General features: G+C 39.9%; 1 protein-coding gene across 4 annotated transcripts in view; it reads right to left on the bottom strand.

The window, feature by feature from the left end:
• RAB5A (RAB5A, member RAS oncogene family) overlaps positions 1-24,892 on the bottom strand; it is a 31,038-nt gene extending 6,146 nt beyond the window's left edge. Inside the window, exons 1-5 of one of the 4 annotated variants that reach the window (XM_082840179.1) lie at positions 24,808-24,822; positions 23,631-23,931; positions 20,325-20,580; positions 936-1,087; positions 506-628 (exon numbers count right to left, since the gene is read on the bottom strand). In XM_082840179.1, the coding sequence (XP_082696305.1) occupies positions 506-628; positions 936-1,087; positions 20,325-20,487 (438 nt within the window). In that variant the 5' untranslated portion in view covers positions 20,488-20,580; positions 23,631-23,931; positions 24,808-24,822. Of the gene's footprint in view, positions 1-505; positions 629-935; positions 1,088-20,324; positions 20,581-23,630; positions 23,956-24,807 lie in introns of those variants that run through there. The other 3 variants (XM_082840180.1, XM_082840178.1, XM_082840181.1) reach the window with 3 other exon arrangements.
• Between the last annotated feature and the right edge of the window lie 2,251 nt (positions 24,893-27,143).

The raw sequence follows: 27,143 nt of genomic DNA, 5'->3' as shown, positions 1-27,143 counted from the left end.
TATTTTAAATGACTGTACTTTATTTTGCAGCTGGGAACACTCTTAATTAGCTATATTAGATAACATACACACTGGATTTAAGCTTTTATTTTTGAAGGCCCTTTTAAGAATCACCACATATATGTATGTGTGTATGTGGGTATGTATATGTGTGGTGATATATATAGGTAGTTAAAAAAAGTTAGGAAGGATACTAAAGTTATACGTGGGGTTGGAGGGATTAGGGTAGGAGGCAATCACCTTTTGCTTTATATATTTCCACACTGTTTGTGAACAATTACTTCTTTTGTAATTGTTTAGGTCGACAAAATCTTTGAATCAACTTATATATTACAATTAAATAAAGATATTAAAAAATTCAGGTTTATCATGAGATTTTATTACATAGTACACATCTGGCTAAAAACTTTTTATCATTTGCATCGTTTTAAAATTGTAACTGCAATTCAAGTGTGGGTACAGAAGAAAAATATGCGCCTCCAAGTGAAAGTTAAATTCAACATACCTGGAAATCGACAGCTCTTTTATTTGCGAGGTCAGCCTTGTTTCCTGACAAAGCTATAACAATGTTAGGGCTGGCCTGCCTCTGAAGCTCTTTAACCCAGTTTTTGGCTCTGGCAAAGGACTCCTGGGAAACAAAGAAACAGCTATTCGGCACAGGCTCAAAGAATGGCTAGGGAGCGTGTCTGTGGGGCGAGGCTTTAAAGACTGTCCAGTGTGACTCCTGGAAAGCAATTCTTAGCACTACTGTAGTAGCTGAGACAATTGCATCTTATTTTTTAAAATCAGCTTCTCTATTTCATAAAAGCTTTGGCAGAAATGTCATGCTTGGCTAACAAAAAAAGATTAAGAAAAAATCTTTTCTATAATTGAAATTCTGAATACCAAAAATGGATACTCAAACAAGTTTCTTTGTAGAATGCATTTCTACTTACCTCGTTTGTGATATCATATACAACTATGGCTGCTTGTGCTCCTCTGTAGTACATTGGTGCTAGGCTATGGTATCGTTCTTGACCAGCTGTATCCCATATTTCAAACTTTACTGTTGTGTCATCAAGACACACCGTTTGAGTTAGAAAAGCAGCTGAAAGAAGAAAATGTCTGCAATAAGTTTATCATTTTCCTACTAATATTTTAATACTACAGAAAACACCTAGAAACCTGATATACTGCATACCCACAGTTAATAGTGGCTTTAAATACCTGTAAGATCTATGCTTCAAAGCTAGATAAATATATGCTTACATATAAAAACCTTCATAGTAAAATCACAGCTTGAAAGTGTTTCCTACATTCTTAAAAAGTGTGTTGTAATATTAAATAAGTTTTTTAAAGTTCTTAAATTGTTTTACAAATTGTGTATCTAAAAACTTTAAATTGTAACATGACTTAAGAAATATATATATTTTCTTTCTTTCTTTCCTTCTTTTTTTTTTTTTTGTGGTACACGGGCCTCTCTCACTGTTGTGGCCTCTCCCGTTGCGGAGCACAGGCTCCGGCCATGGCTCACGGGCCCAGACGCTCCGCGGCACATGGGATCCTCCCGGACCGGGGCACAGAATCCGCGTCCCCTGCACCGGCAGGTGGATTCTCAACCACTGCGTCACCAGGGAAGCCCATTGATATTCCTGAGAAACTTGGGGGAAGGTGGATCAGCATACCTATAACTACCATCTATACTGACAACAGCATACCTCTTGCTCCATTCTCCTGGGTTTAACTGGCATAATCTGGGAATTTAGTCCCAGTCCATTACCACTAAATCAATATATTTTTTATATTATTCCATCAAAACATCGACACTAATTTTTATAATCGTTATTACCTCAACCTAGACTTAATTTGTTTAATAGAGATTCAATATTAACTCCTAGCTTTCATTCCTTGCCTTATGGATTTTGTGATTTGTACTTTTTCCACCTGTTCTTTTCTGAGATTTTAATCTTAATAATAAAGTAGCATTTTATAATGATATTCCTCCTTTTAAAATTAAGAGATTGCTGTCACATCCTGCAAAGAATTACTGTATCATTTATTTTCTCAATTGCTTCCTGAGAACAATATGAAGTAAAATGTCTATTATAAGTATGATTCTCTTGGCTCTAAGAATAAACATCAGGAAAAACACCACATGGATGCTTCTGAAAATAAGAAATTGACTTATAAGAGGTACATGATAATCAAGTGAATTGAACTTTAAAATATAACTCTTAGAGTAAGTTTTTAGATGTTGTTAGCTGCACCAAAGACCTACACACAGCCATTTTCCCCAGCATGCTGGCCAACAGTAAGAACACCTTACAGTTCCTTTCTTTCATTAACTTTGGTAGTTAAACCCTGCTGCTCTATCACTCAATTTTAGTTGGTAAGCTCTTTCCTTTTTCTTTCAGCTCAAGATGTATTCAACTCCTCTGAAACTGGCATAGAATTAAGTTATAAAGTTTTCAAAAACTCTGTCCTCCCATGCAAGAGAATTATGATCCAATCCTGTAAATTGTAGCAGTTTACGAGTGATGTTAATCTGAAGAGATTTACTAGTTAATACCAATGTGCTGAATAAACCAAGTCTAATTTGATTTACATCTCTTCTATATTAGACATAACATTTATTTTCTGTGCTATTTTTATTAGGTCAACTGACTGCTGTACTGGCTTTGGTATCAACAAACTATAATCTTCTCAGTTTTGCAACCATCATGATTGGAAATTTCTTTATTTTGAGTTAATTCTATTAGGGTTCTGTGAATTCTCACAATTGGCTAGTCATATTCAAAATATACTCCAATTCAAACTTCTTTTACCATCCAAAATTAGCTAAAATATCCATTTTTAAAAATCCTGTATTTATGATAAAGGATACCAAGAAAGTACTATGTCACTTTTTCCCAGTCACGAAAAGTTCTCATGCAGAATCAGTATTTTTATTTATTTACATTTTTTTTTTTTTTTTTTTTTTTTTGCGGTACGCAGGTCTCTCACTGCTGCGGCCTCTCCCGTTGCGGAGCACAGGCTCCGGACGTGCAGGCTCAGCGGCCACGGTTCACGGGCCCTGCCGCTCCGTGGCATGTGGGATCCTCCTGGACCGGGGCACGAACCCGTGTCCCCTGCATCGGCAGGTGGACTCTCAACCACTGCGCCACCAGGCAGTTAAGAATCCGCCTGCCAGTGCTGGGGACATGGGTTCTAGCCCTGGTCCGGGAAGATCCCACATGCTGCAGAACAACTAAGCCCATGCGCCACAACTACTGAGCCTGCGCTCTGGAGCCCGCGAGCCACAACAACTGAAGCCCACGTGCCACAACTACTGAAGCCCGCCCGCCTAGAGCCCATGCTCCACAGCAAGAGAAGCCACCGCAACGAGAAGCCTGCGCACCGCAACGAAGAGTAGCCCCCACTCACCGCAACTAGAGAAAGCCTGCATGCAGCAACGAAGACCCAACACAGCCAAAAGTAATAAATAAAATAAATTAAAAAAAAATGTATCAAGTGTCCATTCCATCCTTAAGCCTGAAACCTGCACTTTGCACAAAGCTCTTAGGGCAATCTCTCTAAACCTAGAAACCAGAAGAGAATGTCCACCATCACGATTATGTAATATCACTTCAGATATTCTTATAATAATTAATGTAATAAATTATTGGAAAGAGACATTATTTGGAAGAGGCAAGAAGCCTGAAATGAAAATCCAAAGGCGTCAGCTAAAATAAAGCACATAGTAAATTCCTTAAATTGGCTGGAACAGATCAAAGAAACAGCCTTACAATACACAGGCAGTGACCAGATTTCAGTGTTATGCTGGGAGGAGACTGGATCCCTATCAAATTAACAAAGAATAAGAACAATCAATTCACTCAACTCCTCTCAGAAGCCATCCTTCATCACACCCTTTTAAGCAGGTCCTACCTTTGTGCTCCCAGAGTTCCCTATGCAAGAACACGTTTCACACTTTATAATCACTGGTTTACATTATCTTCTCCTAGACTAGGAAGTTCCTTGAGAAACTAGCTATTCTTGTCCATATTCAATATCTAAAATAAATCTCAGTTCATATAAATGTCCAAAAAGTTTGCTGAAGTCCATGAAAGATATGTACAACTATTTGGGGGCTATTTTGACTAGATACAGTTCCCAAATGGGAAAAAATAGGTATTTCAAAAGGCCTCTCTCAAGTTATTATGTAACAAACACAATCTCAAAGTACCAACAAGATCTTTTTACCTGGGTAACACCATACTGTTAATGTGATATGATAAAAAGAGCATAATTACGGGGGGAGGAGAAAAAAGACCAATATTAGAGGCCAGTGGAATGAGTTTTAGGGTACAGTCAAAAACACATTAGAACTACTTAGAAGTGCTGTAGTGACACAAGGGCAGAAATATGGGAATAGGATAACCCAGTATTATAAACATTATATAACACAAAGACCATCAAGATTTTCCAAAGTTCTCAAGGTTTCAAATACTACCAAAGTATTTACCTTCCCCCATAAAAGTCAGTGAAGTACAGCTGACATCTTCAAATCCTCAGTGCTTCTAAAAGTACATTACTAGTCCTTTACAAAGTTGTAAAAATAAATTCTAGCACTCAAAATATAAACTACTACATAAATACTGTAGCAACATTAACCAACCACCAACTTACCTGAATCTGCAAAACCACTTTAATTTATCCAAAACGTCTATTTTCTGGCTAAGAACCATCACTTTCTTAGACCTCTTCATTTTCTCTTCACTTCCATCACCAGCACTAGCAGTTGGTTTTCTTTTCGGGCCCACATTTCACAAAGAAACAGCTTTTATCACTTCGAGAGTTACTGTGTACGCGACGACAAGTAAAGAAAAACAAAGCTGCGTTGAGATGCAGGTGCTGGCCTGTCTAATAGGCTTCCTCTTTGGGCTTCCATGATCAGTTCCTATTTGCAAGCTTGGCAGTAAGCAAGTAACACTTCAGTCTCAGCAAAACTACAAATTACTGAATGACAGACCTTGGGGTCAGCTGAGAGTTGGTGAAACTGTAAATGTTAAACCTGCAAATACCAAAGGCCTATAATGTGTAAGACCTCAATAAATAGTAAGCAAGGAGGAGACACTGCAATACACTGGGCAAGGGAAAGAACATCCAAAATCAATAGCATTAACCAAAGGTTAACAACTCATAAAAAAAAGTTTAAACTAACACCTAAAATGATTCTACATGAACTAAACAGAAGGGCAAAAAAGGAAAAACCAAGGAACCAATATCACCCCAACCCTCAACTTATTATTTTATCAAATTTGATAGAAAAGAATTACTTTATTAGAACTGACCAGAAATCCTATAAGACTATCAGGTTTGATTATATAAAAATTAAAGACTTCAGGTTTGTAAAACATGTATCATACACTCAAAACACGAAAAACTCATTTAGAAAAATTTCTATAGTGGATATTATGAGATTAATTTTTAATATGTAGAAAGCTCATATAAATCTTAACTCCAAAAGCATCAAAGATAAATGTGTAAGAAAATCCACAAAAGGCATGTAACACAGAAAAAAATCAACACCACTAGTAATCAATGAAATCATCCTCACAGCAAAAATAGTTAACTATTATCCCTTAACTTAGCAAAATTAAAAAATGAAAATAAAAGAGTGTAACAAAAACTGATGCTCTGCTGGAGATACTGTATTAACTGTTTTGAAATAATTTTGCCAACATGTGGCAAAGCCATGAAAACTCTATTTGTTAACCTAGTATCTCATGGAATCTCTAAAAGATGATATGGGAGCAGGAGCATAGGGAGAACACACCTTTAAGTTCAAAGTATTTTTGTATTTAATAATAAGAAATAACCTAATGTATAAGTGAAAAGGCACTGATGGTTTGGTTAAGTATTAAGATGCAACTAAATTTAAAATACTAATAAAATGACCTCTTAATTGCCAAAAAGTAAAAAAAAGAAAAACAAAAAACCCCACATACATACACACACACACAAATATATATATATACATACATACATATATATATATAAAAATTTTTTTTTTTCCATGACTACGTCCTCCCTTACATAAAACTTTCATGGAAGTGGTGGATTTGATGCCCTATTAAAACTGAAAGGATATAGTTGTTAGAGAGGGGAAGAGCCTTGTTCAACAACTCAGATGCTGATCAGGGGCTTGTGAACATAAAATCCAAGTTAGAGGTTGTTTGGAGGTGAGGTGTAGGGGAAGCAAAGGTTTTTAGAGCCAAGTAATTCAATGGTTGGGTTCGATGGATCTGGATCAAACTTCAGGGAGAAAGATGGCAGAAACTGACCAACTGGCATCAAGAACAAGGTATCAAAGTTATCTATGAAGGAAGAAATTGGTTTGTTGGGAAAATGACTATCAGTGGCAGTAGTATTATAATACAATATAATGAATTTTATCAGATAATATAATGAATTTTATCAGACAGATGAGCACTGACTTCAGATGATAAAATCGTACACAGACAAAGATATGGATGGTCTATGGCAGTGGTCCCCAACCATTTTGGCTCTGGGGACCAGTTTCATGGGAGACAATTTTTCCACAGATTGGGGGAGAGGGGTTCAGGAGGTAATGCGAGCCATGGGGAAAGACAGGGAGCAGCAGATGAAGCTTCACTTGCTTGCCTGCCGCTCACCTCCTGCTGTTTGGCTCGGTTCCTAACAGGTCACGGACCGTTACCAGTTTGCAGCCCGGGGGGTTGGGGACCCCTGGTCTATGGGACTTCCCTGGTGGTGCAGTGGCAAGAATCCACCTTACGATGCAGGGTAGGTGGGTTCGATCCTTGGTAAGAGAACTAAGATCCCACATGCCGCAGGGCAACTAAGCCCGCAGGCCACAACTACTGAGCTCACACGCCTCAACAAGAGAGCACGTGTGCTGCAAACTACAGGACTCACGCGCTCTGGAACCTGTGTGCCGCAGCTAGAGAGAAGCTCACGCGCCACAATGAAGAGCCTGCAAGCCGCAACGAAAGATCCTGCATGCCGCAACTAAGACCCAAAGCAGCCAAGAATAAATAAAATAAATAAATAATAAATGATAATCTTTAAAAAAAGAATATATGGATGGTCTAAAAGCCAACAACGGCCAAAATAAAAGCTGCGGCCATTTTTTATTTTCAACTGTATATGTGTATAGAAGAGAGTACCCAGTAGACCATGGCAGCAAAGAAGATGAAGACCACGTATTCTTGGAAGAGTTACAGTTCAACTAACGCAAGGAGGAAGGTAAGAAAGGGGATAAAAATAGATTGGGGCAGAAAGGAAAGCGTACACAGTGATTAAGCCCAAACAGAAAACACTCCAAAAGCCTGGCAACAAAGTATAAATATATACTTTGACCTCTATATGATCTCTATATACAAAACATAGAAATCATATATAAAAGATGGCCATACATGGGCTTCCCTGGTGGCGCAATGGTTGAGAGTCTGCCTGCTGATGCAAGGGACGCGGGTTTGTGCCCCGGTCCGGGAAGATCCCACATGCCACGGAGCGGCTGGGCCCGTGAGCTATGGCCGCTGGGCCTGCGCGTCCAGAGCCTGTGCTCCACAACGGGAGAGGCTGCAACAGTGAGAGGCCTGCGTACCACAAAAAAAAAAAAAAAAGAAAAAGAAAAAAGATGGCCATACAGATGTCCAAGAAGCACATGAAAAGCTGCTTACCATCACTAATTATTAGAGAAATACAAAACTACAATGAGGTATCACCTCATACCAGTTAGAATGGGCACCATCAGAAAATCTACAAACAACAAATGCTGGAGAGGGTGTGGAGAAAAGAGAACCTTCTTGTACTGTTGGTGGGAATGTAAATTGATACAGCCACTATGGAGAACAGTATGGAGGTTCCTTAAAAAACTAAAAATAGAATTACCATATGACCCAGCAATCCCATTACTGGGCATATACCCTGAGAAAACCATAATTCAAAAAGAGTCACGTACCACAATGTTCACTGCAGCTCTATTTACAATAGCCAGGACATGGAAGCAACCTAAATGTCCATCAACAGATGAATGGATAAAAAAGATGTAGCACATATATACAATGGAATATTACTCAGCCATAAAAAGGGACGAAATTGGGTCATTTGTAGAGACGTGGATAGATCTAGACTGTCATACAAAGTGAAGTAAGTCAGAAAGAGAAAAACAAATATCATATATTAACGCATATATGTGGAACCTAGAAAAATGGTAGAGATGAACCGGCTTGCAGGGCAGAAACAGAGACACAGATGTAGAGAACAAACGTATGGACAACTAGGGGGGAAAGTGGTGCAGGGGGTCATGGTGGTGAAATGAATTGGGAGATTGGGACTGACATATATACACTAGTATGTATTAAATGGATAACTAATAAGAACCTGCTCTATAAAAAATTTAATAAAATAGAATTCAAAAATAAATAAAGATGGCATAAATTAATCAAACAAAAAATAAAAAGATGGCCATATTCCCAAAGTAAATCCAACTTATGAGATGATCTATATAAATACTCATTGAACTCATTCTTAAAGACCAATAAGCATCTGATAAGGATTGATATCCAGAATATACACAAAACTCCTACAACTTAGCAACACAAAAATCCAAACTACCCAATTAAAAAAATGGACAAAGGACTTTAGTAAACATTTCTCCAAAGATAAATGGCTGGGAATACCCTGGTGGTCCAGTGGTTAAGGCTTGGCACTTTATCTGCTGAGGCCCAGGTTCGATCCCTGGTCAGGGAACTAAGATCCCACAAGCCATGCAGCATGGCCAAAAAACCAAAAAACATACGCGCACACACACACACACACACACACACACACACACACACAACCATACGGCCAAGAAGCACATGAAACGATGCTCAACATCACTAACAGGAAAATGCAAATCAATACCACAATGAGATACCACTTCACACCCATCAGAATATCTATTATCAAAACGGAAAACAAGAGTTCCCAGGATATGGAGAAATTGAAACCCTTGTGCACTGATGGCGGGAACATAAAATGGTACAGCCACTGTGGAAAACGGTATAGAAATTCTTCAAAAATACTAAACACAGAATTTCCATATGATCCAACAATTCCACTTCCAGATATATGTCCAAAAGATGTGAAAGATATTTGTACACCAATGTTCACAGCAGCGTTATTCACAATAGCCAAAAGGTGGAAGAGACCCAGGAGTCCATCAAAGGATAAAATAAGCAAAATGTTGTATATACATAAAATGGAATATTATTCTGACTTAAAAAGGAAGAAAAATTTGACACGTTTACAAGATGGATGAACCTTGATGACACGCTAAGTGATAAAAGCCAGTCATAAAAGGACACTATCATATAATTTCTCTTATATGAGTGAGGTTCCTAGAGTAGTCAAATTCAGACAGAAAGTAGGATGGTATTTGCCACAGGTGGGGGGCGGAGTGGGGAAATAGGGAGTTATTGTTTAATGGATAGGGTTTCAGTTGGGCAAGATAAAAAAGTTCTGAAGATGGACATGATGTTTGCACAACAATGTGAATACACCTAATGCCATAAAACTGCACACTTAAAATGGTTAAAACTATAAAATTTTTATTACGTGTATTTTACCACAACAAAAATCATTCAAGCAACATCTAAAGATAATTGTTGCCAAATGAACGCAATCTTGGAAAATATTAATGATACATAGGGAAGTCTGCATGAAGTCATGCAAAATGAGGATCAGTTTTTCTCCAATATTATCTAGGAGGAAGATATACTTTTTAAAAGACTAATTCATGCAATTTTTTTCAGAAATAATATGGGAGTAACAGAGGTCAATGTGTTTTTCTTTTACTATTATAGCTTGACAGTTACTCTTAAAGGACACCCAACTCTTCTAAGGGAATCACTAGCCAGGACATAAGCTAGTCACATGTCACTAGTTGAACATTATCATACTAATATTTCTGATAGTACATTAATGTACACTGTTTTAAAATTAGTCGTAGGAGTTTGAACTTGGTTAGTATTAAGTTAGTATCCCAAACCCAATCACCCTAGAATGAACTGATAAAACCAATATTTGAACCTTCAAGGCTGAGAGTCTGTGGTTACCACACCAAGGGCACAATCCTTAAAGTCTTTACTCACCTGATGGGTTTTATGTAACAATCATGTTCCAAATACTAAACTGGGAAGCAGAATGAAGGCACACGTCACAAAGAGGAAAGGTGAAGAAATGGGAGAAAGGGGAGAGGCTGTTAAAAGCTATTAGCTAGTATCAGACAAATGCTCCCCAACAAACATCAAGAGAAAAAGTTAATGAAAATAACTCAGCTTTAAGGGATATATGTCCATGAAAGACATTTAACAGACACTTTGTTAAATAGTTTAAACAGTATTTTTAAAAATTCCTATAATGTGCAAGCAAAGATGACTTCTGGTTCTGCATATAAGGAACTTAGAAGTCGCCACTCCATCCTGACAAATGAAAACCTAAGTAAACTGAAAAATCAACAGTTGTTCTTAGATCTGAAAAAGAAGTGAGGTCACAGGGCAATCTGTTGTCCCCCAAATTGGAGAGACAAGACAGGTGGATACAGAAAACCACAACATGTAAGGGCAGAAACCTGAGGAAACCAGTGCTGGTGTAGGAAACTGTAATTGACAAATTGCTGGAGGTTAGGTATGGACAAATCTGAGTTAAAAACTCCAGGGGAACCCACCAGACATAGGGGAGGAGGGGGGCACCAGACTTTTGTGAGTTTTACATCCAGGAACTTGATCAGGTTCTCACAGTACATATCAGAGAAAAATCCCTGCCTGCTTCTGGCAAGGTAGGAGGAAAAGGAACCATTTTGAAATAAACCAGACTAGCATGTTCTTAACAAAGCCTGTCCCCATGAGAAACTAGTTAACCTGTTGGAGTATTATCAGACTCTTAACTGACTTGGGGGAAGAAATATCCAACTCAAGCCAGTTCTATCCTTCCATGTGGGAGAAGGGAAATCTCTAATTCCAGTCCATTCTAGCCATCCTGTCTCAATCCAAGGGGGGTAGAAAAAAACTGATAACCACTTGTGAAGTTCACTGTTTAGACAAACAGGCTCACTAAAAGACAGACCTAATCACAGGACTATAGAATGGTCCCCCCCTCACACCTCTTTACTGCACTACTAAAGGCCTATTTATGGCACTTGCTTTTACCCAGTATATCATATCCAGCTAGCAAGAAAAATCACAAGGCATACTAAAAGGCAAAACACAGTTTGAAGAGACAGAGCAAGCATCAGAACCAGGAACAGCAGAGATGCTGGAATTACCAGACTGGGAATTTAAAACAACTAGGATTAATGTGCTAAGGACCCTAATGGTAAAGACAGAATACAAGAATAGATGGACAATGTCAGCAGAGAAATGGAAATCTTAAGAACACCCCAAAATTGCCAGAGGTCAAAAATACCATAAGAGAAATAAAGAATGCCTTTGATGGGCTTATTAGATGACTGCACATGACTGAGGAAAGAACCTCAGACCTTGAGGTCTATCAATAGTAACCTCCAAAACTGAAATATAAAGAGAATAAAGACTGAAAAACACTGAACAGAATATCCAAGGACTGTGGGACAACTACAAAAGGTGTACTATATTCATAACAGGAATACCAGAAGGAGAAGAAAGGAATAGAATATGTGAAGCAATAAAGACTGAGAATTTCCCCAAAATAATGTCAGACACCGAATTACAGATCCAAAAAGCTCAGAGAACACCAAGAAAGAGAAATGCTGAAAATTCTACTCCCAGGCATATAATTTTCAAACTAAAGAAAATCAAAGATAATGTGCAAGGATTGTGCCCTGGCTATTTTGCAAAGGAGGCCTCTTTCCCCCTTCTCCTTAGTGATATCCCTTCTCCATTTGGTTTAAGAACCTAGCACTTAATACTTCCCAAGTCTCAAGGAAATCTACCAGACTTTAAAAAAATTACTGGCCTTGAAAGTGACTCTTTTAATGCTTAGCAATAAGCCTATCCACTAAGTGAGCTTAAAATAAAAGTTCTGGGGCTTCCCTGGTGGCGCAGTGGTTGAGTCCGCCTGCCGATGCAGGGGACGCGAGTTCATGCCCCTGTCTGGGAGGATCCCACATGCCGTGGAGCGGCTGGGCCCGTGAGCCATGGCCGCTGAGCCTGAGCGTCCAGAGCCTGTGCTCCGCGGCGGGAGAGGCCACAGCAGTGAGAAGCCCGCATACTGAAAAAAAAAAAAAAAAAAAAACCAAAAATGCAGAGATCAATGTACATAAGCATGGCAAAGATCTGTAAGTATGACGCTACCTTGAGTTAGTAAAATAGGATAACAGGCATTCTGTGTGTTGCTGGTTGGAGGGCAGTGTGGAAAAATGTATCAGAATTACAAAAGCATATAACCTAAGACACAGCAATCAACTTCGAGGAATTTATGTTACAGAATTACTTGGAATATGTGAGAAATGACTATGAATTAAATTATTCAATGCAGCACTGTTAACGCCCCAAAATATAAAACAATGTGCAAATCTGAAACTAGAACTGATAAAGCATATTGATTATGATCCATTCAAAGGAATGCTGATACAGCCAAGAAAAAAATGAGGATGCTCTTCATAAAATGATATGAGAAATCAGACTGTATTTTCCAAGATGGCCAGAAGATTTCACATACATTCTTGTGACAACATGACACTGACACTTTCCTCAAATCTGTACAAGCCTGTGATACGAACATAATTGACGCTATCTATGTGAACTTCTGGGAGGTAGGTCATAAAAAGCTACCCAGCCTCTGCCTGGTATTTTGGGGATATTCATGTTTGAACCCAGCCATCATGCTGTGAGGAAACCCAAACCAGGTGGCAAGGCCACATGCAGGTGTTCTGGCTGACAGCCCCAGCTGAGGTCCCAACCAATAGCCAGAATGAGCTGCCAGATGTGTTGAGATGATTCTAGCCCCAGCACTGACTGCCACCCATGACATCAGAAAATCACCTAAGCCCACTCAACCCCCAGAAACAAAAGAGGTAATAATTGTTTTAAATGACTAAGCTTTGGGTTCATTTGTTTCTGAGCAGTAGATAACTGGGACAGTATTAAAGTGAAAAATAAAAAGTATACTACAGTAGGTCTGGTATGTTTCAAATTGCATAAAAAGGAGAAAATACACAGATATAAATATAATAGTAACTTTGCAAGGACAAAGTAACACTACCTCTGGGAAAAAGAACTAAGTGGGTAGAAGACAGGAGGGAGACTTTTCGATGTCAACCATTTGAGATTTGACTTATAAGAACAAATCAATGAAATAATAAAAATGTGATACATGTGGAGGGCATAAAAATGAACACAGTGGTGCTCACTTTGGAACATGAGTGATTTGAATTTTTATTTAAAAATACTTTCACATTATTTTCCTTATATCAATAAATCGATATATAAGGGGCTCTGTACCTGCCAAGTACCACATATTTTATAACAGAATGCTTATGTCATGCATATCCTGACCCTAAACTTTATCAATTCCAGAATACAGGTGGCAATGAAGAAAGATCTGTCTTTAATCCCAGCTGTCACTTAGTTGCAAAACCTCAGGCAAATCACTTTTGTTGCCTCAGTTTCCTCATCTATAAGATTAGTATTTCCTCATATAGCTATGGTAAGGTCCAGATGACACTGTGAGAATGCTGTATAAGCTCTATGACTACATCATATGACATGGAGCTAACTTAAAAATTACCTTACAAGCTATCCTAAAATTACCCTGTACTTCCTTGAAGTCACATTTGTCTAAAATTTACAAATTACTTATGAATACAATAGATGAGAAAGTTAGAATTGTCTAAGTTCAAGTTCAAGCCCTCTAATATTAAAGGACCCTATGTGTCCAAGATACATTCACATTACACCTCAAATAGAATTGGTATCAACTAAGTGGAACCCCTCTTGGCTCTCGTTCTATGTGAGGATAAATAACTTTTTTTTTTTATTGGCCGTGCTACATGGCACGTGGGATCTTAATTCCCCAACTAGGGATCGAACCCGCACCCCCTGGCTGTGGAAGCAGGAGTCCTAACCACTGAACCACTGAAATCCCTAAGTAACTATTTTTTTAACTGAGAAACGCTGAAGGTGCCTGATCATTAGAGTGACTACAGTCCCATATCATCAAGGTATCTCTTCTTTTTGAATCCAAAGAGTGACTGCTATCTTCAGCTTTGCAAACAGGCTAAAACCACAAATGACTGGTTCCTCATCCTGCTGTTACCCTTCCTCATCTATATTACCTGGAAAAGAGGGTGAATGTTGTTCACCAGCACTTCCCTCAAATACTGTTTTGCAACACTTGTAAAATTCTAAGGATTATTTCTTATTTTCAAAATCCAATATGTGACTTCACTCTCATCTTGAGGAATTTAGTAATCTGGTAGTTGCAGTTCATGTTTACATCAAAATAGCCAATGATCAAAAATCAAACGCCTCTGGAATTACTCCTGTTGCCTTTCTCACTCTAATACATCCCTATTTGCCACCAAGAGGCCTGGTAACAAAAGGCTCTCAATGATAACTCCAAATGATGAATTAATTCAGCATGCATCGTAAGGAAGACTGCATATAAGTAACCTCAGATTACTATGGTGTAAGACCCAAAAGGTGGAAAGGTTAACTTTGGTTTCTAATATTTAGCACAGTGCTAGGAGGTTGGTAAATTTGTTGAGTAAATCAATTTCTGAAAAGCTTGATAATCTTATTTCCCAGCAAATTAGTGAATCAACAGAAGTAGTTCACCATACTTAGAGCTAACTGGCAAAATCATTCTACCAAACAGCTTTGAACACTTCAGCAACACCAGAGGGCATCGAAGAATTAAGTAAGACAGGGCAAAAACAGACGTTCATGATCCCAAATTGTGAAATAAATTTTAAGAGGAAGAAATGGTTTAACTATACTGATTGCATTGTTTAATGTGGAGGAGAGTACACACTTTAAAAAAAGTCTGCCCTAAAAGAATCCTTATTTAGCTTACTCTTCTCATTTTATAAATGTGTAAACAGTGCTGTTTGTAAAAGGAAGCCAGGATTGAAGCTAAGCTTATTGGCTCCTAATTCACAGCAATGCTTCAGTAGCCACATATGATAATATTTTAAACTGGAACACTGGGGAATAACTGTTGTTAAGACTATTAAAATTTTTTAGGTCAGAACTGGTACAAGCATATAAAATACCAAATCTTTACCAATTTCTCCTAGTAATACAACCTATCTCAAATACTGAATATGTACTTTCTAGAAGGAAATATTATTATGCAGAAAGGTAATACTCTTTCAATTAGAACCAAAAGATAAACTCCCGCAAATTTTAACTCTCACTGTAACAGAAAGAATAATGAATATTTCAAAAAGCATTTTTCTCATGAATTGCAAACTATATGCTGGTGGTTTGTCCCTAGGTCTCTATCCTTTCTCAAAAGTACTTTTAATTGAAAACAATATGCAGATGCAAAAAGATAAAGGAAGTAAACAAATGCACAGATTACAATTACACAAACAAGTCTTTCTTACAGCTAACAAGTGAAGGGCAATAGTAGAAAGCTTACTACTACAGGAAAAACATGAGTTATTCAGATTTAAATTTTCTAGCTGCTTTTATTTTTCAGTTTAGGAAGCAAATTTAGTATGTACATACATGTCGTATTCTATCTAACTGTGTAATTTCTCTCTCTGAGAAAACTTCCGAAATATCTTAGTTGATGTGGGGAGCAGGCATTTAATGTAACATACATAAATAACTGCTTTTTTGAAAATCAACAAATGGTGGGAGGGTTAAGCAAGAATCTACCATACAGAACTTAAAGAAACTTAGTTGTATATGTTCATGCTATTTACTTGAAGGAATCTGCAAAAACTCCATTTTTGGAAAGGCTCAAATTTAGGAAGTACCTGCTCATAAAGTTTTTTACATCTCATGTGTTCCTATAAATTTTAATAAGAAACTTTATCTTCCAAGAGGAGAAAATCTGGACATAAAATTCTTTAACACTGTCAAATCCTAAATTGAATGCTCTGCACTAGGTGGAAAAGTCACGGTTCTAAAATAATGTCATGTCATGACAATACAACAAAAATATCAACAGTGATAAAAATGACTCAGCAAAAAGTAATGGTGGTGATGGTAATAGCTAATATTTAATAAGCATTTTACTCAATGCTAGGCATTGTGCCAAGAAATGTATATGCACTTTCATTTAATCCTTACCAAAAACCTCAAGTAAGGTACTATTATTTCCATTTCATATAAGACACAAATAAAGCTGGGTATGACCTGCCTCAGATGATACGTGGTATGTGCTGGAGCTAGAATTTTAAATCAAACAATGTGGATATAGAGCCGCTCGCCACCCCTTTCTTAACCACAACGCTCGACTCTTAAGAAGGTCCTGGTTGTAAATTGATAAGGTAAGGTAAAAGACTGTTAATAATAACTTTGAAACCAACCTTGTTTTTCTTAATTTTAATAATTTTTCCCCCAGATGTTTTTGAATCTGAATAGAAAAACAAGTCCTGGTAGCCCCTTAGAGAAAACTGGACGGATGTTAAATATAGAATAAACTTTGTTCTTCCAGTAAAAACAACTCTGAAATAATTATTTCAGACACTCTACTTAGGGTTAATAACTGCTGAAAATAGCTTAAAAAAGAAGGCACTTATTTCTTTAATTTCGTGTATAACCAGTCCTTGATTATTTGTGGCAATAAAAGGGAACAGCATCAGTACAGATAACTGAAAACTATGGATATTCTAACTCCCGTAAGTAAAGACAAGGCAGGGTATCCTTGATGGAACAGAGAAGGAGCCATGCTCTCTTAAAGAGGCCTAGCAGGTTAACAGGAAGGGGTTCCCATACAAAGAAATAACAGGTTAATATGTAATGTAACCAAGTACATAATACTTGAAATTCTCAAACTGGAGGAGTTAGATGAACAGCAAGTTTTAAAAAAATCCTACAGTTTAAAAAAAAGAAAAGCAATTATTCCATTTGTGGGAGAACTTTAATATGTAGTGTAAATGTAATACTGGCTCCTCAGAACACAGAAAGCAGGGGTTCTCAAACTTTGGCATGTACTAGAATCACGTGGAAGACTTGTTAAAACTTAAGATAAATCTTTAGGTGTTCAAGGTGTTAAATGAAAGATGGCCAGTCCAAACATCCAACAAGTATTTACTGAAGAGCTGTGTGCCTCCAGATGAAATAGCAAGGATGACAACCCTCTGAGCCTAATGCTCCCTGCTAACCTTATGGGCTAGTCTTAGACAAACAATGGGAACGTAAATGTCATGCAGACTTTAAACCCCTACAAATAAGCTAGAACTCCCCAAAGCGCTAAACCCACCACCTATCTATCTATCTCATTATGAGTGCTATAGAGCCAAGGGGCAGGGGTGTGGGGTATTGTGAGACAACATGGATTCTTAAATCAAGCTATCGTGTTTAGGAAGAACCACAAAAACTAAAGAAACCTTGATGCTCTTGATGAATATAAGGTTCTAGAATACACAAATTCAAGAGTGCAGTATATGATTTCCACCTTACAACACAACCAGAGATGAAAATTTTAAGTGAGCTCTTCAGACCGCAACTAATGTTATTAAACATCAACAGTTAAGTAAAAAATAAAGAACAGATGAAATGTAAAACATCTGGCCAGGTTCATTTTTAGATAGCTCCTACCACACATCAGCCATAACAAAAAGACATATTACCTACAAGTTACAGACCTTAAATAGCTCAAACCTTGAGATCCTTAAATGCTTAGATTCTACTCTAGTCCTTAAGAGTGAAGAGCTGCTAGCAAAGAGCATAAAAAAAAAAAACAGTGCTCGGGCTTCCCTGGTGGCGCAGTGGTTGGGAGTCCGCCTGCCGATGCGGGGGACGCGGGTTCGTGCCCCGGTCTGGGAGGATCCCGCATGCCGCGGAGCGGCTGGGCCCGTGAGCCATGGCCGCTGAGCCTGCGTGTACGGAGCCTGTGCTGCGCAACGGGAGAGGCCACAGCAGTGAGAGGCCCGCATACCGCAAAAAAAAAAAAAAAACAAAAAAAAACAGTGCTCAACTGTAGGCAAGTTAAACCAATACGTCTTACACCTTAAACTTACACAATGTTATGTCAGTTATCTCTCAAAAACAAACAAAAAATCCAGGGCTCACAGCTGTAATCATAATGGCACTGTCATACCTCCTAAGGATATTAATATGTGGTCAACATAGTGGAAAGGTATCCAGCCAGTAACCATTAACATAGAAATTGGGATGTAAAGTCCTAAAGTTGGTTTAAAAAGCCAGCTCAATCTGTACTCGTAGAAAATATTAAGGAAGTTTTATGTGTTAGAATGAAAACCTTTTGACAATTTCATTAATGAAATGTAGACAATCTAATTGGTATTAAATGGAAATGGAGATTATATATATATATATATATATATATATATATACACTCCCATACACACATATCAGAGAAGATGTATATTTATGTTGATGAACTGATAAGGGGTTAAATTTCTCTTTTAAATGTCCTTCCTTAGATGTCATTAGGAAAAAATACATTTCGAAGATAATCGGGAGTAACCAAAACAAAAACAAAGTTCTAGTCTTAGGCTACATTTCCCAGGAGTTAAGTTCTTTACTACAGTACTTCAGTGTTTTTGTTATTTTAATATGCACTGTGAAGGGGGGCAGGGTTAGCACATAGCAAGTCCCAAACATATCGGCCCAGGTATTTTTGCCTACGATGCATATGTACTTTGGAAAATGCTGCAACTGACAATCACTTGCCAAAAAGCAGTTATAATGACTAACTTTTTGCACCAGTTTAAGGTGGGTGGACATAACCTCAAACTCTTTAAAACTCTTCCTACCATGTGGGCTAGTTAACTTTGGCCCAATTTGCTTTCTGGAGGAGGCTAAAGCTTGAGAGGTAATACTTCATTATTAAATCATACGTATACATATTTTTATATTTCATTATTAAACGGTATACACACACACAAATGTATTCACAAAGAAACCACAAAGAACGTGTGATACACTTCATTAAAGTTTTTTAAAATACCAAGATTTCTGAATCAAAATAAAAGCTGCATGGTATGGACTATACTTTTGATGCTCATCCATTATAAAAACCATAAAATACTAAAATGGGATCACACTGTAACATGATATACAAATGGAGGGGGCTGACAATCACTGTTATACTGCTGAGTCTATTAAAGTGGAAATACCACTTATCTACTACATTTCTTGTATGTAGGGAAAAGCCAGGAGATACTAGAGTTCTGTAATTTATCTTATTGGGAGGATCTGAAACTACAAATAAAATTCTCAAGTGTACTTACTTGAGAACATATACTCAATGCATAGCATAAAGTTATGCTCCTGAAAGACGGACTCCAAGAAGTTGCTACATGCCAATGGGTATCTGCCTTACATATTTCAAAAGTAAGACTTTAAAACGTATAAAATACCTGGAAAAAATATGGTACTGCTTAGTTACACACCCCTTGCAAAATACCGCGAATCTTAAAGCTGTCCACACAGTACCTAATTCAAAAGCTTCATTTGGCAGATGAAACTGACGCCCAAAAAAGGCTGTTTTGCCCCGCTGCTATATACAGTTGTGGATTTCTCTGATGAGGTTCAATTATCTAATTTCTTGTCTTCTATTCACAGCAATGCTCTGTTAGTTGTCTCCTCTTTGTCCTGTATCTTACCGTCCCCTTGCCTCAGTCTTACCAAAAACACTGTAAGCAGTGCTTACTCTACCTCTTTCCCCTCTCCTTCCATCTTTCTCTCCAGGTCCCATTTCCCTTTCATGTCCCTCTTCATTAATCACTCACTTTTTCTCTTCCCTCAGTTATTTAGAATTAGAATTTTAATGTTAACTCTTTTACTATTTACTTTTACTATTTTCACTATTCATTCTAAAGCCAATATAATTCAGCACAAACATGTATTAACTTGAAGAAGCTTCTAATCATTATCAAGAAAGATATCAATCAAATCTTATACTTGGGGACACTGATTCCACTCATGTTTACATCTGTGTTTTAGCTTCCATATAACCATCTTGCGGATAACCAGTAAATCGAAATATTAAACATTACCTCAACAAAAACCAAGTTATAAAGCTTGAGCCTGCTGCTCAGCTCTTCACTCTGCGACCTACTTAGTACCTATCATCATACAATCAGAACAGCAAAATCTTATTTGTCAACGTATGATTCAATTAAATGAAGAAGGGATAAAAGAAAATCTTACCCCCAATGGTACTCTCTTGAAATTCATGAAATTGGCCCTTCACAAAACGAAGCACCAGGCTCGATTTGCCAACAGCAGACTCTCCCAGAAGTACTAATTTGAACTGGCATATTTTATTTCCAGTATTTGGCCCATTGGGTCTTGTTGCTCCTCGATTAGCCATGTCCAAATTTGAAAGAAGTCCCTAATTTCAGTCTCTTAAATGAACTTCCAGGATGCAAGGTGTCAATTTTTTTCTTTCTGGAGGTAGAGAAACCTGTAAAAAAACAAATATGAAGTAATTAAGTATACAAATCAGCAAAACAAAGCAAATCTACTATTAATCACTTTGGTAAATTCTGCCTGTAACACATTATTGCATGACAATTATAACCTCTAATAGACACTGAGTGTCATTTAGTTTAATTCACTACCTTTGTCAGTACTGTAAAGGCATGAGATTTGAGCCTAAAATCATGCTGTAATCAAGGCTTTTAAAACATTTTAAAGCTAACCTTTATCAAAGACTCAATTTTGTGCCAGGTGGTTTTAAGTACTTAACACAGCCACTCAACAATCCTATAAAGTTGACTATTACAATCCTTAAAAATGAGGAAAACAGGCACAGAGAGGTTAAGTAACTTGAGGTCACACAGTTACTGTGACAGAGCTTCAACAGAGCTGAGTTTCAAACCCTGGCAACCTGAAAGGTGACTCAAGTACTTAGGTTAAAACAGTTTTGAGTAAAATTAAGTTAATAAGTGGAAAGCTCTTAGAATAGACCTTAGAACACAGTAACAGCTCAATAAATGTTGGCCATTATTATTTGAAGGCTTCTGTTAAACAGTACATGTTTTTTGTTTATTTAATGGTAGTTTTGGAGCAACAAATATATTAAGTAGGTGGTGTGTCTGGTGCCTAAAAGACTTAAAACTGTTTTCTGATGTGCTCAAGTATATCAGACGTGGAACTGTTAACTGTGGTTCTCTATGTGGTGAGTGAATTAGTGTCTTATTTAGTTATACTTTTCTGTAGTTCTGGAGCTAACAAATGTGTCGTTACTTTCTATTTAACACATTTAGAAAAAGCTAGCCTGAAGGGCAACTTCTGTGTCTTCTACTATTATCTAAGAACGCTAATTTTCAATCTCAAAGAATTAGGGAACTTTCAAAGAACTCTTTTCCAATCTATTCACAAATCAATCATCATAGTTTTCTTCCATCTTTAATCAAAAGCTGATCATGTGCTAATAACATTAAATCTCATGATTCCCCTTCTCAAATCACTGTTCTATTTCATTTAGGTACCTAATAAGATATTTGCCTTACCCATGAAATTAGTTTATACAAGAATCCCTCTTGACCACGAACTCATTAATAAACATATCCATGAGACCTTACATTCATGGCAATAAAATCACCTCTGCCTTACCTAAACAGCAGCTTTGAAGAGTCCTTACCTTTTAGTAATACGTACTGAAATACTGACAAATGAAATAATAGGTCTGAGTTGCTTCCAAACAATGGGGGCGTAAATAAAACAAGATTGGCCATAAAATAACTGAAGCTAGGGTGATGGGTTCATTATACTATTCTTCCTACTTCTGTACATTTAAAAAATTTTCTGTAATAAAAAAATGCTCCAACCCCACATCTATCCTCCTACCACCCCAAAAACATATCAGATTTGGGGATCTAATCCTGGCTAGCTATACCAATTTCTGCTGGAGCAAGTGCTTTCATTTCAAAGCCTCTATTTCCAGTATACCTAACTTTCATAACTGCTGTGGGAAGTAAACAAGAAACTATATATGTAAAAAGTTTCTAATACAGTGGTCAACACACAGCAGGGATTTAAAATTGGCAATTAAAGTGCCCCTTTGATGAAATAATGACCAAGTATCAAAAGAAAGTCAGGTAGACTGAAAATGCACCAACACACCTTCAGATAGTACATACGATAGCAACTAAAACACTTCCCAGCTGTCTGATTACCTACAAAACAGCAAACTGAATTACTCATCAAGGACAACATGCTCCGAATTTCCACAGTCCTCCCAAAATTGCACGGAAAACATCAGATGCCCATTAAAAAAGATTATGATTTAGCTTTGTCTTTTAAGGTTTAAAGCCTTGCATTATAGTTCCCTCCAAGGATCTCAAACGAAACATATCTAAATCTAATTATAAATATACAGTTAGCATAACATTAAGGTTAAAAGTTACATTTTGTAATAGGTGCATTCACTACTTAAACTTTTGTTTCACAAAAGCACAAGATTTTGCACAAAGTGCATTTTAAATCTTTTGAAAACACCTGGCATTCTAGAGTTAAAGTCCTCCTGGGTGCTCTTTGATGAAAACTAACAGCAGCTTACATTTCTGGGTACTTATTTTGTGCCAAGTACCATCCTATGAATTTGGCTCACAGCAATCCTACAAGCTCTTTTTATTATCCCCATTTTACACTAAGAATAAAGTTTCTGAGCTGTCCTGAATTACCGCAGTGGTGTCCATGTGGGTTTTTTCCCTACTAGTTATGTGAAAGGCAATTGACTGGACACTTAGGCACCACTTCAGCAAAAAACAAAAACCAAATATGTGAATTATGACGTTCAGAGCTTGAAAAAGTCTGAGTCTCAGGAGGATAACCAGCTTCCAGGGAGGCGAACAACAGAGCACGTTTAAAGGGCTCTATCCAGTGAGTGTGTTCAGCGACCTAGTTGTGCCGAGTTGTTTAAGGCTGCGGTTCACCACCTTCCAACGATGAGACAAGAGTCCCTAGACAGCCCGGCTTCCCGAGCCGCCTCCTCCCTCCATTACCCGGCTTAGGGAGTCGGGGGGTAGGCGGAGCTCCCCAAATTCACACCTGCTGGAAGCCCCAGTTCCTCCTCCGAGAGCACCTGAGCAACTGACACCCAGCTCCGATCGCCCGAGCAGGCAGGCTCCGCCAGGCCCCTGGGCCGTCTCTCCCATCCTCCTCCCCGGAATCCGGCCTGCTTCTGGCCGGAGACCACCCCCCCCAACCCCGGGCTGCCAGGACGGAGCAGGCGGAACCGCGGCCTCCGGCCCTCTCTCGCGGCGCCATCTTGAGAAGGGAACAGGGTGACACCCGTCGCTCCCTCGGCCGGTCCCCAAATCCTGGCCTCCGAAGCCCCTCGAAGGATGAGTCACCAGGGCCGGTGGGTCGAGACGCCGGGTTCGGCCCATCTCCAGTCTCGGGCCCCGACGCGCGAGAGGGAAGGGCGGAGGACTCCGCGCCGGCAGGGCCCGCGGACCACCCGGGGTCCCGACCCGCTCCGCGCAGGCGGAGGGCCGGCTCGGTTACCTGAGTCCGCAGCTCGCGGGGCCGCGGCGCCGAAGCTTCCGGCTGCAGGTCCCAGGCGGAGCCCGAGAGGAGGCTGAGGCTGAGGCGGCGGTGGTGGCGCGTCTCCTCGTCTCGCCGCTCCCCTCAGACTGGACGGTGCGGGGCTCGTGCCGCGGTGCCGCCCCCGTCGGTCTCCGTCTCCGCCTCTCGCCGCTCCGCCTTCCTCTTTGCTTTCTCCTCCTCCGCCGCCGCCGGCGCTCGAGTTCCCACTAAATCTTCCTCCTCCTCCCTCCTCCCCTCAGGCCGGCCGCCGGCTCCTTCGCTAACCAAAACACAAACACTCCAGTCCCAGCGCGGTAGCCACTTCCGCCGCCCGGCGCCGGCCTCGCCGCCACGTCGCCGCACGTCGCGGACTACGCCCCTTCGTCACTTCCGGTCGTTCCCCGTCCGCCCGTTCCATCCGCTCCCCCGCCCCCTCTCAGAGCCTTAAGAGTCCGGGCTGGGCCGCGGGGCGGGGCGGCCGCGTCACGTGACCCCAGCGAGCCGCGGGGTCGGCTACGGCCGCGGGCCGCCTCCCCTTGCCCGCTTCCCCGGGGCGCGCGCGGCTCCGCCCCCGTCGGCGCCATTGTTATCTGGGCGGCGGTCGGTGGCTCCCCGTGGCCGAGGGCGGGGACGAGGCGGGGACACTCCTTGGCCGGCCTGCTCTAGGGGGAGCCCAGGAGAGCTTGGGTTTGTTACTCCCAGGCGGTGTGGGGCGGCGAAGTTTCCTCTGTGAATATTAGCTGTCAGTTCCCCTTCCCCTACCTCTGCAACACCCCAACAATGCCAGCTCGGCTCAGGGGCTTTTTTGTGGGGCTTTTCTAGCACAAGAGAGCCTTCCAACACGTCCCTAGGGATGGGTGGATAGGTAAGGGGCATTGACTCCAGGGAGGAGGATGCGATCCTCCCCCGACCCCCGAAAGTTGTCTTTAGGCGGGGACATTTTCAATAATAACTTGCTTTTCTTGAGAGCCTACCTGTTTTGGGTGCGAAGGGGCAAGTTATAAAATAATAGGTAGCTTTTATAAAGAATTTCCCGTTGCGGGTTACTGCACTAAACGCTTTACAGGAATTATCCCATTTTCTTCCTACGCTATGGGGCTCTCACTCTGAAACTAGCTCTATCGTCCGCCTCCCTCTACATTGGAATATTACCTACCCAAAGTGGTCCTCGCCGCTGTCTAGCACAGCAGCTGGCAGCCAGGAGTCTTCAGTCGTGGCTGTGGAATTCACGAATGTGCCGTGCCTGTTTTACAGGTAAAGAATTTGAGGCACAGAGATTGTGTAACTTGTCCAAAATCACCGCGGAGTAGGTGATGAAATTGTGTTCTAACCTGCGGGCTGGCTCCAGAATCTGAGTTCTTAAGCACAGTTCCAGTAAAAGAACCCAATACATTCATTAGCCTCCATTGCAGACCTACTTAAAGCAAGCTGTTTTGGCTGCATCTCACACAACAGTCCCTGGCTGGGCATCTGAAACAAAACAAAAAATTCCTTTCGGAATTTGGGAGAATGTTAAATCGATTTTTCCTCAGGATGAGGGTTGCTTTTTCAGTTTGCTGTTTACTATTTATAGCCCTGCCGTGTGGCCATCAGTTTTGATCGTCTAGATGTGTACTTGGCCTAAGGTATCCTGTCGGTGCTCAGTCAACATTTTGCAATGAAGGTGATTTGAACAGCCAGCCTTTCAGATCAACCTCCCAGTTACCCCAAGAACATTATGTGTCATGTGCAAACGGTGTCTGTGGCACTTTATCCCAAGGGGTGGTTCCAATATGGTATGTTAGTCATGGTGATACCTCTTGGACAATCCCAGGAATAATCAGGAAATAGGATATGTCACATCAGTTTTGGCATGTCAACAGTATGCCCCAAACCAAACCTATTCCATCCCAAATGTGCTTCTGCTTGGTGACTGGTATTAACAGCCTCCCAGTCACCTAGACTTGAAAGAGCAGAATCATCTTCAGCTCTTCGTTGTCCCATTCTGTCACCCAAAATTCTCTAATCCTAAATCTAAGCTCTAATCCCAAAGCCTGGGCCATGGTAGTATTTGTACAAGCTGAAATTAATGCACACTCCTGCCTTTTCAACCCATTCTTTACACTTTGGCCAGTCACTCTCCTACTCAAAAATATGCAATTGCTAAATAGAGTACAAAGTTCTTCAACTCTGGTCACAACCCATGTTTCTTTCATTCTGTTTCTAAAGCCTCCCTCTCCCCAAACTCTTGCCTTGTGACCTAATCATACCAGTCTACTCTGTGTTCCCAGAGTGTCGCCTGTGTGTTTCCATCTTGGCATCTTTGATCACTTTGTTCTCTGCACCTTGGAATACCACTACCTCTCATCACTGCAGGTCTCACCTTGGCCAGGATGCCAGCTCCTCTGGATGGCATCTGAGGCTACTTCTACTGGATTTAGTGATCTTTTTCCTGTAGTTTCATGATACTTTACTGTCTGTAATAGTTCTAATATGTATCTGCCTTATTTTACAGTTAGAGAGTACCTGCCTAGACTTTCCTCCTCAGGCTTTCATTCCCATTAGGATTTTAAAGTTCTTAAGGACCAGGACCATAATTTATTCATGATTTAACTTCCTTTCAGAGGAACTTTGATTGATATCATAGGGACTCCCCAAAATTTGTGAGCTTAATTGCATTTTTTTTTTTGCCACACCATGCAGCTTGTGCAATCTTAGTTCCCTGACCAGGGATAAAACCCCGCCTTCCACAGTGAAAGCACTGAGTCACTAACTACTGAACCACCAGGGAATTCCCAAGCTTAATTACATTTAGAATGGTGAACATTTGACTTAAGTCCTCACAAATAACACCTGGATGCTGAAATTTATACATTGTTAGGAACTCCCCATCATTGTTCTAGGGTATTGCTTCCTCATTCATTTCTTTCTACCAATTTTTAAAATATTTATTTATTTATTTATTTTGGCTGTGCCGCGTCTTAGGTGAGGCACACAGGATCTTTGTTGAGGCATGCAGATTTCTTAGTTGTGGCATGCACGCAGGATCTAGTTCCCCGACCAGAGGTCGAAACCGGGCTCTCTGCATTGGGAGCACAGAGCAGAGTCTTACCCACTGGACCAGCAGGGGAGTCCGACTTTCTACCAATTTTGTCTTTTAATTCACTTCCTTCGTGAGGGAATTCCTGGCTTTCCAGAGGTTAGCAGTGCTTTCATTGCTGGGGCCTGGGTTCAATGGTCGGGGAACTAAGATCCTGCAAGCTGTGAGGCAAGGCCAAAAAACCCCAATTCTCTGTATTCATGAATATATTCCACAGTATTTTATAGTTTAGTCATAATGTTTGCCTGGGGAGTTCTGCTCCAGTGGCTGGTACCTCTAAGATCCAGTAGTAATTTTGGAGAGATGGAAATGCCACAGTAAAGCTTTGCTCTTGTACTGCCACTCACAATAGGCCTGTGTTTTTTTTCCCCCTAACTCTGGATAACTGAGGAGGACTGATAATTGGATACATT

Source organism: Leucopleurus acutus (assembly GCF_964270905.1).
Source record: "Leucopleurus acutus genome assembly, chromosome: 5".
Taxonomy (NCBI): Eukaryota; Metazoa; Chordata; class Mammalia; order Artiodactyla; family Delphinidae; genus Leucopleurus; species Leucopleurus acutus.
Note: the sequence above shows the minus strand (reverse complement) of the source record. Positions and strands in the feature narration are given on the sequence as shown.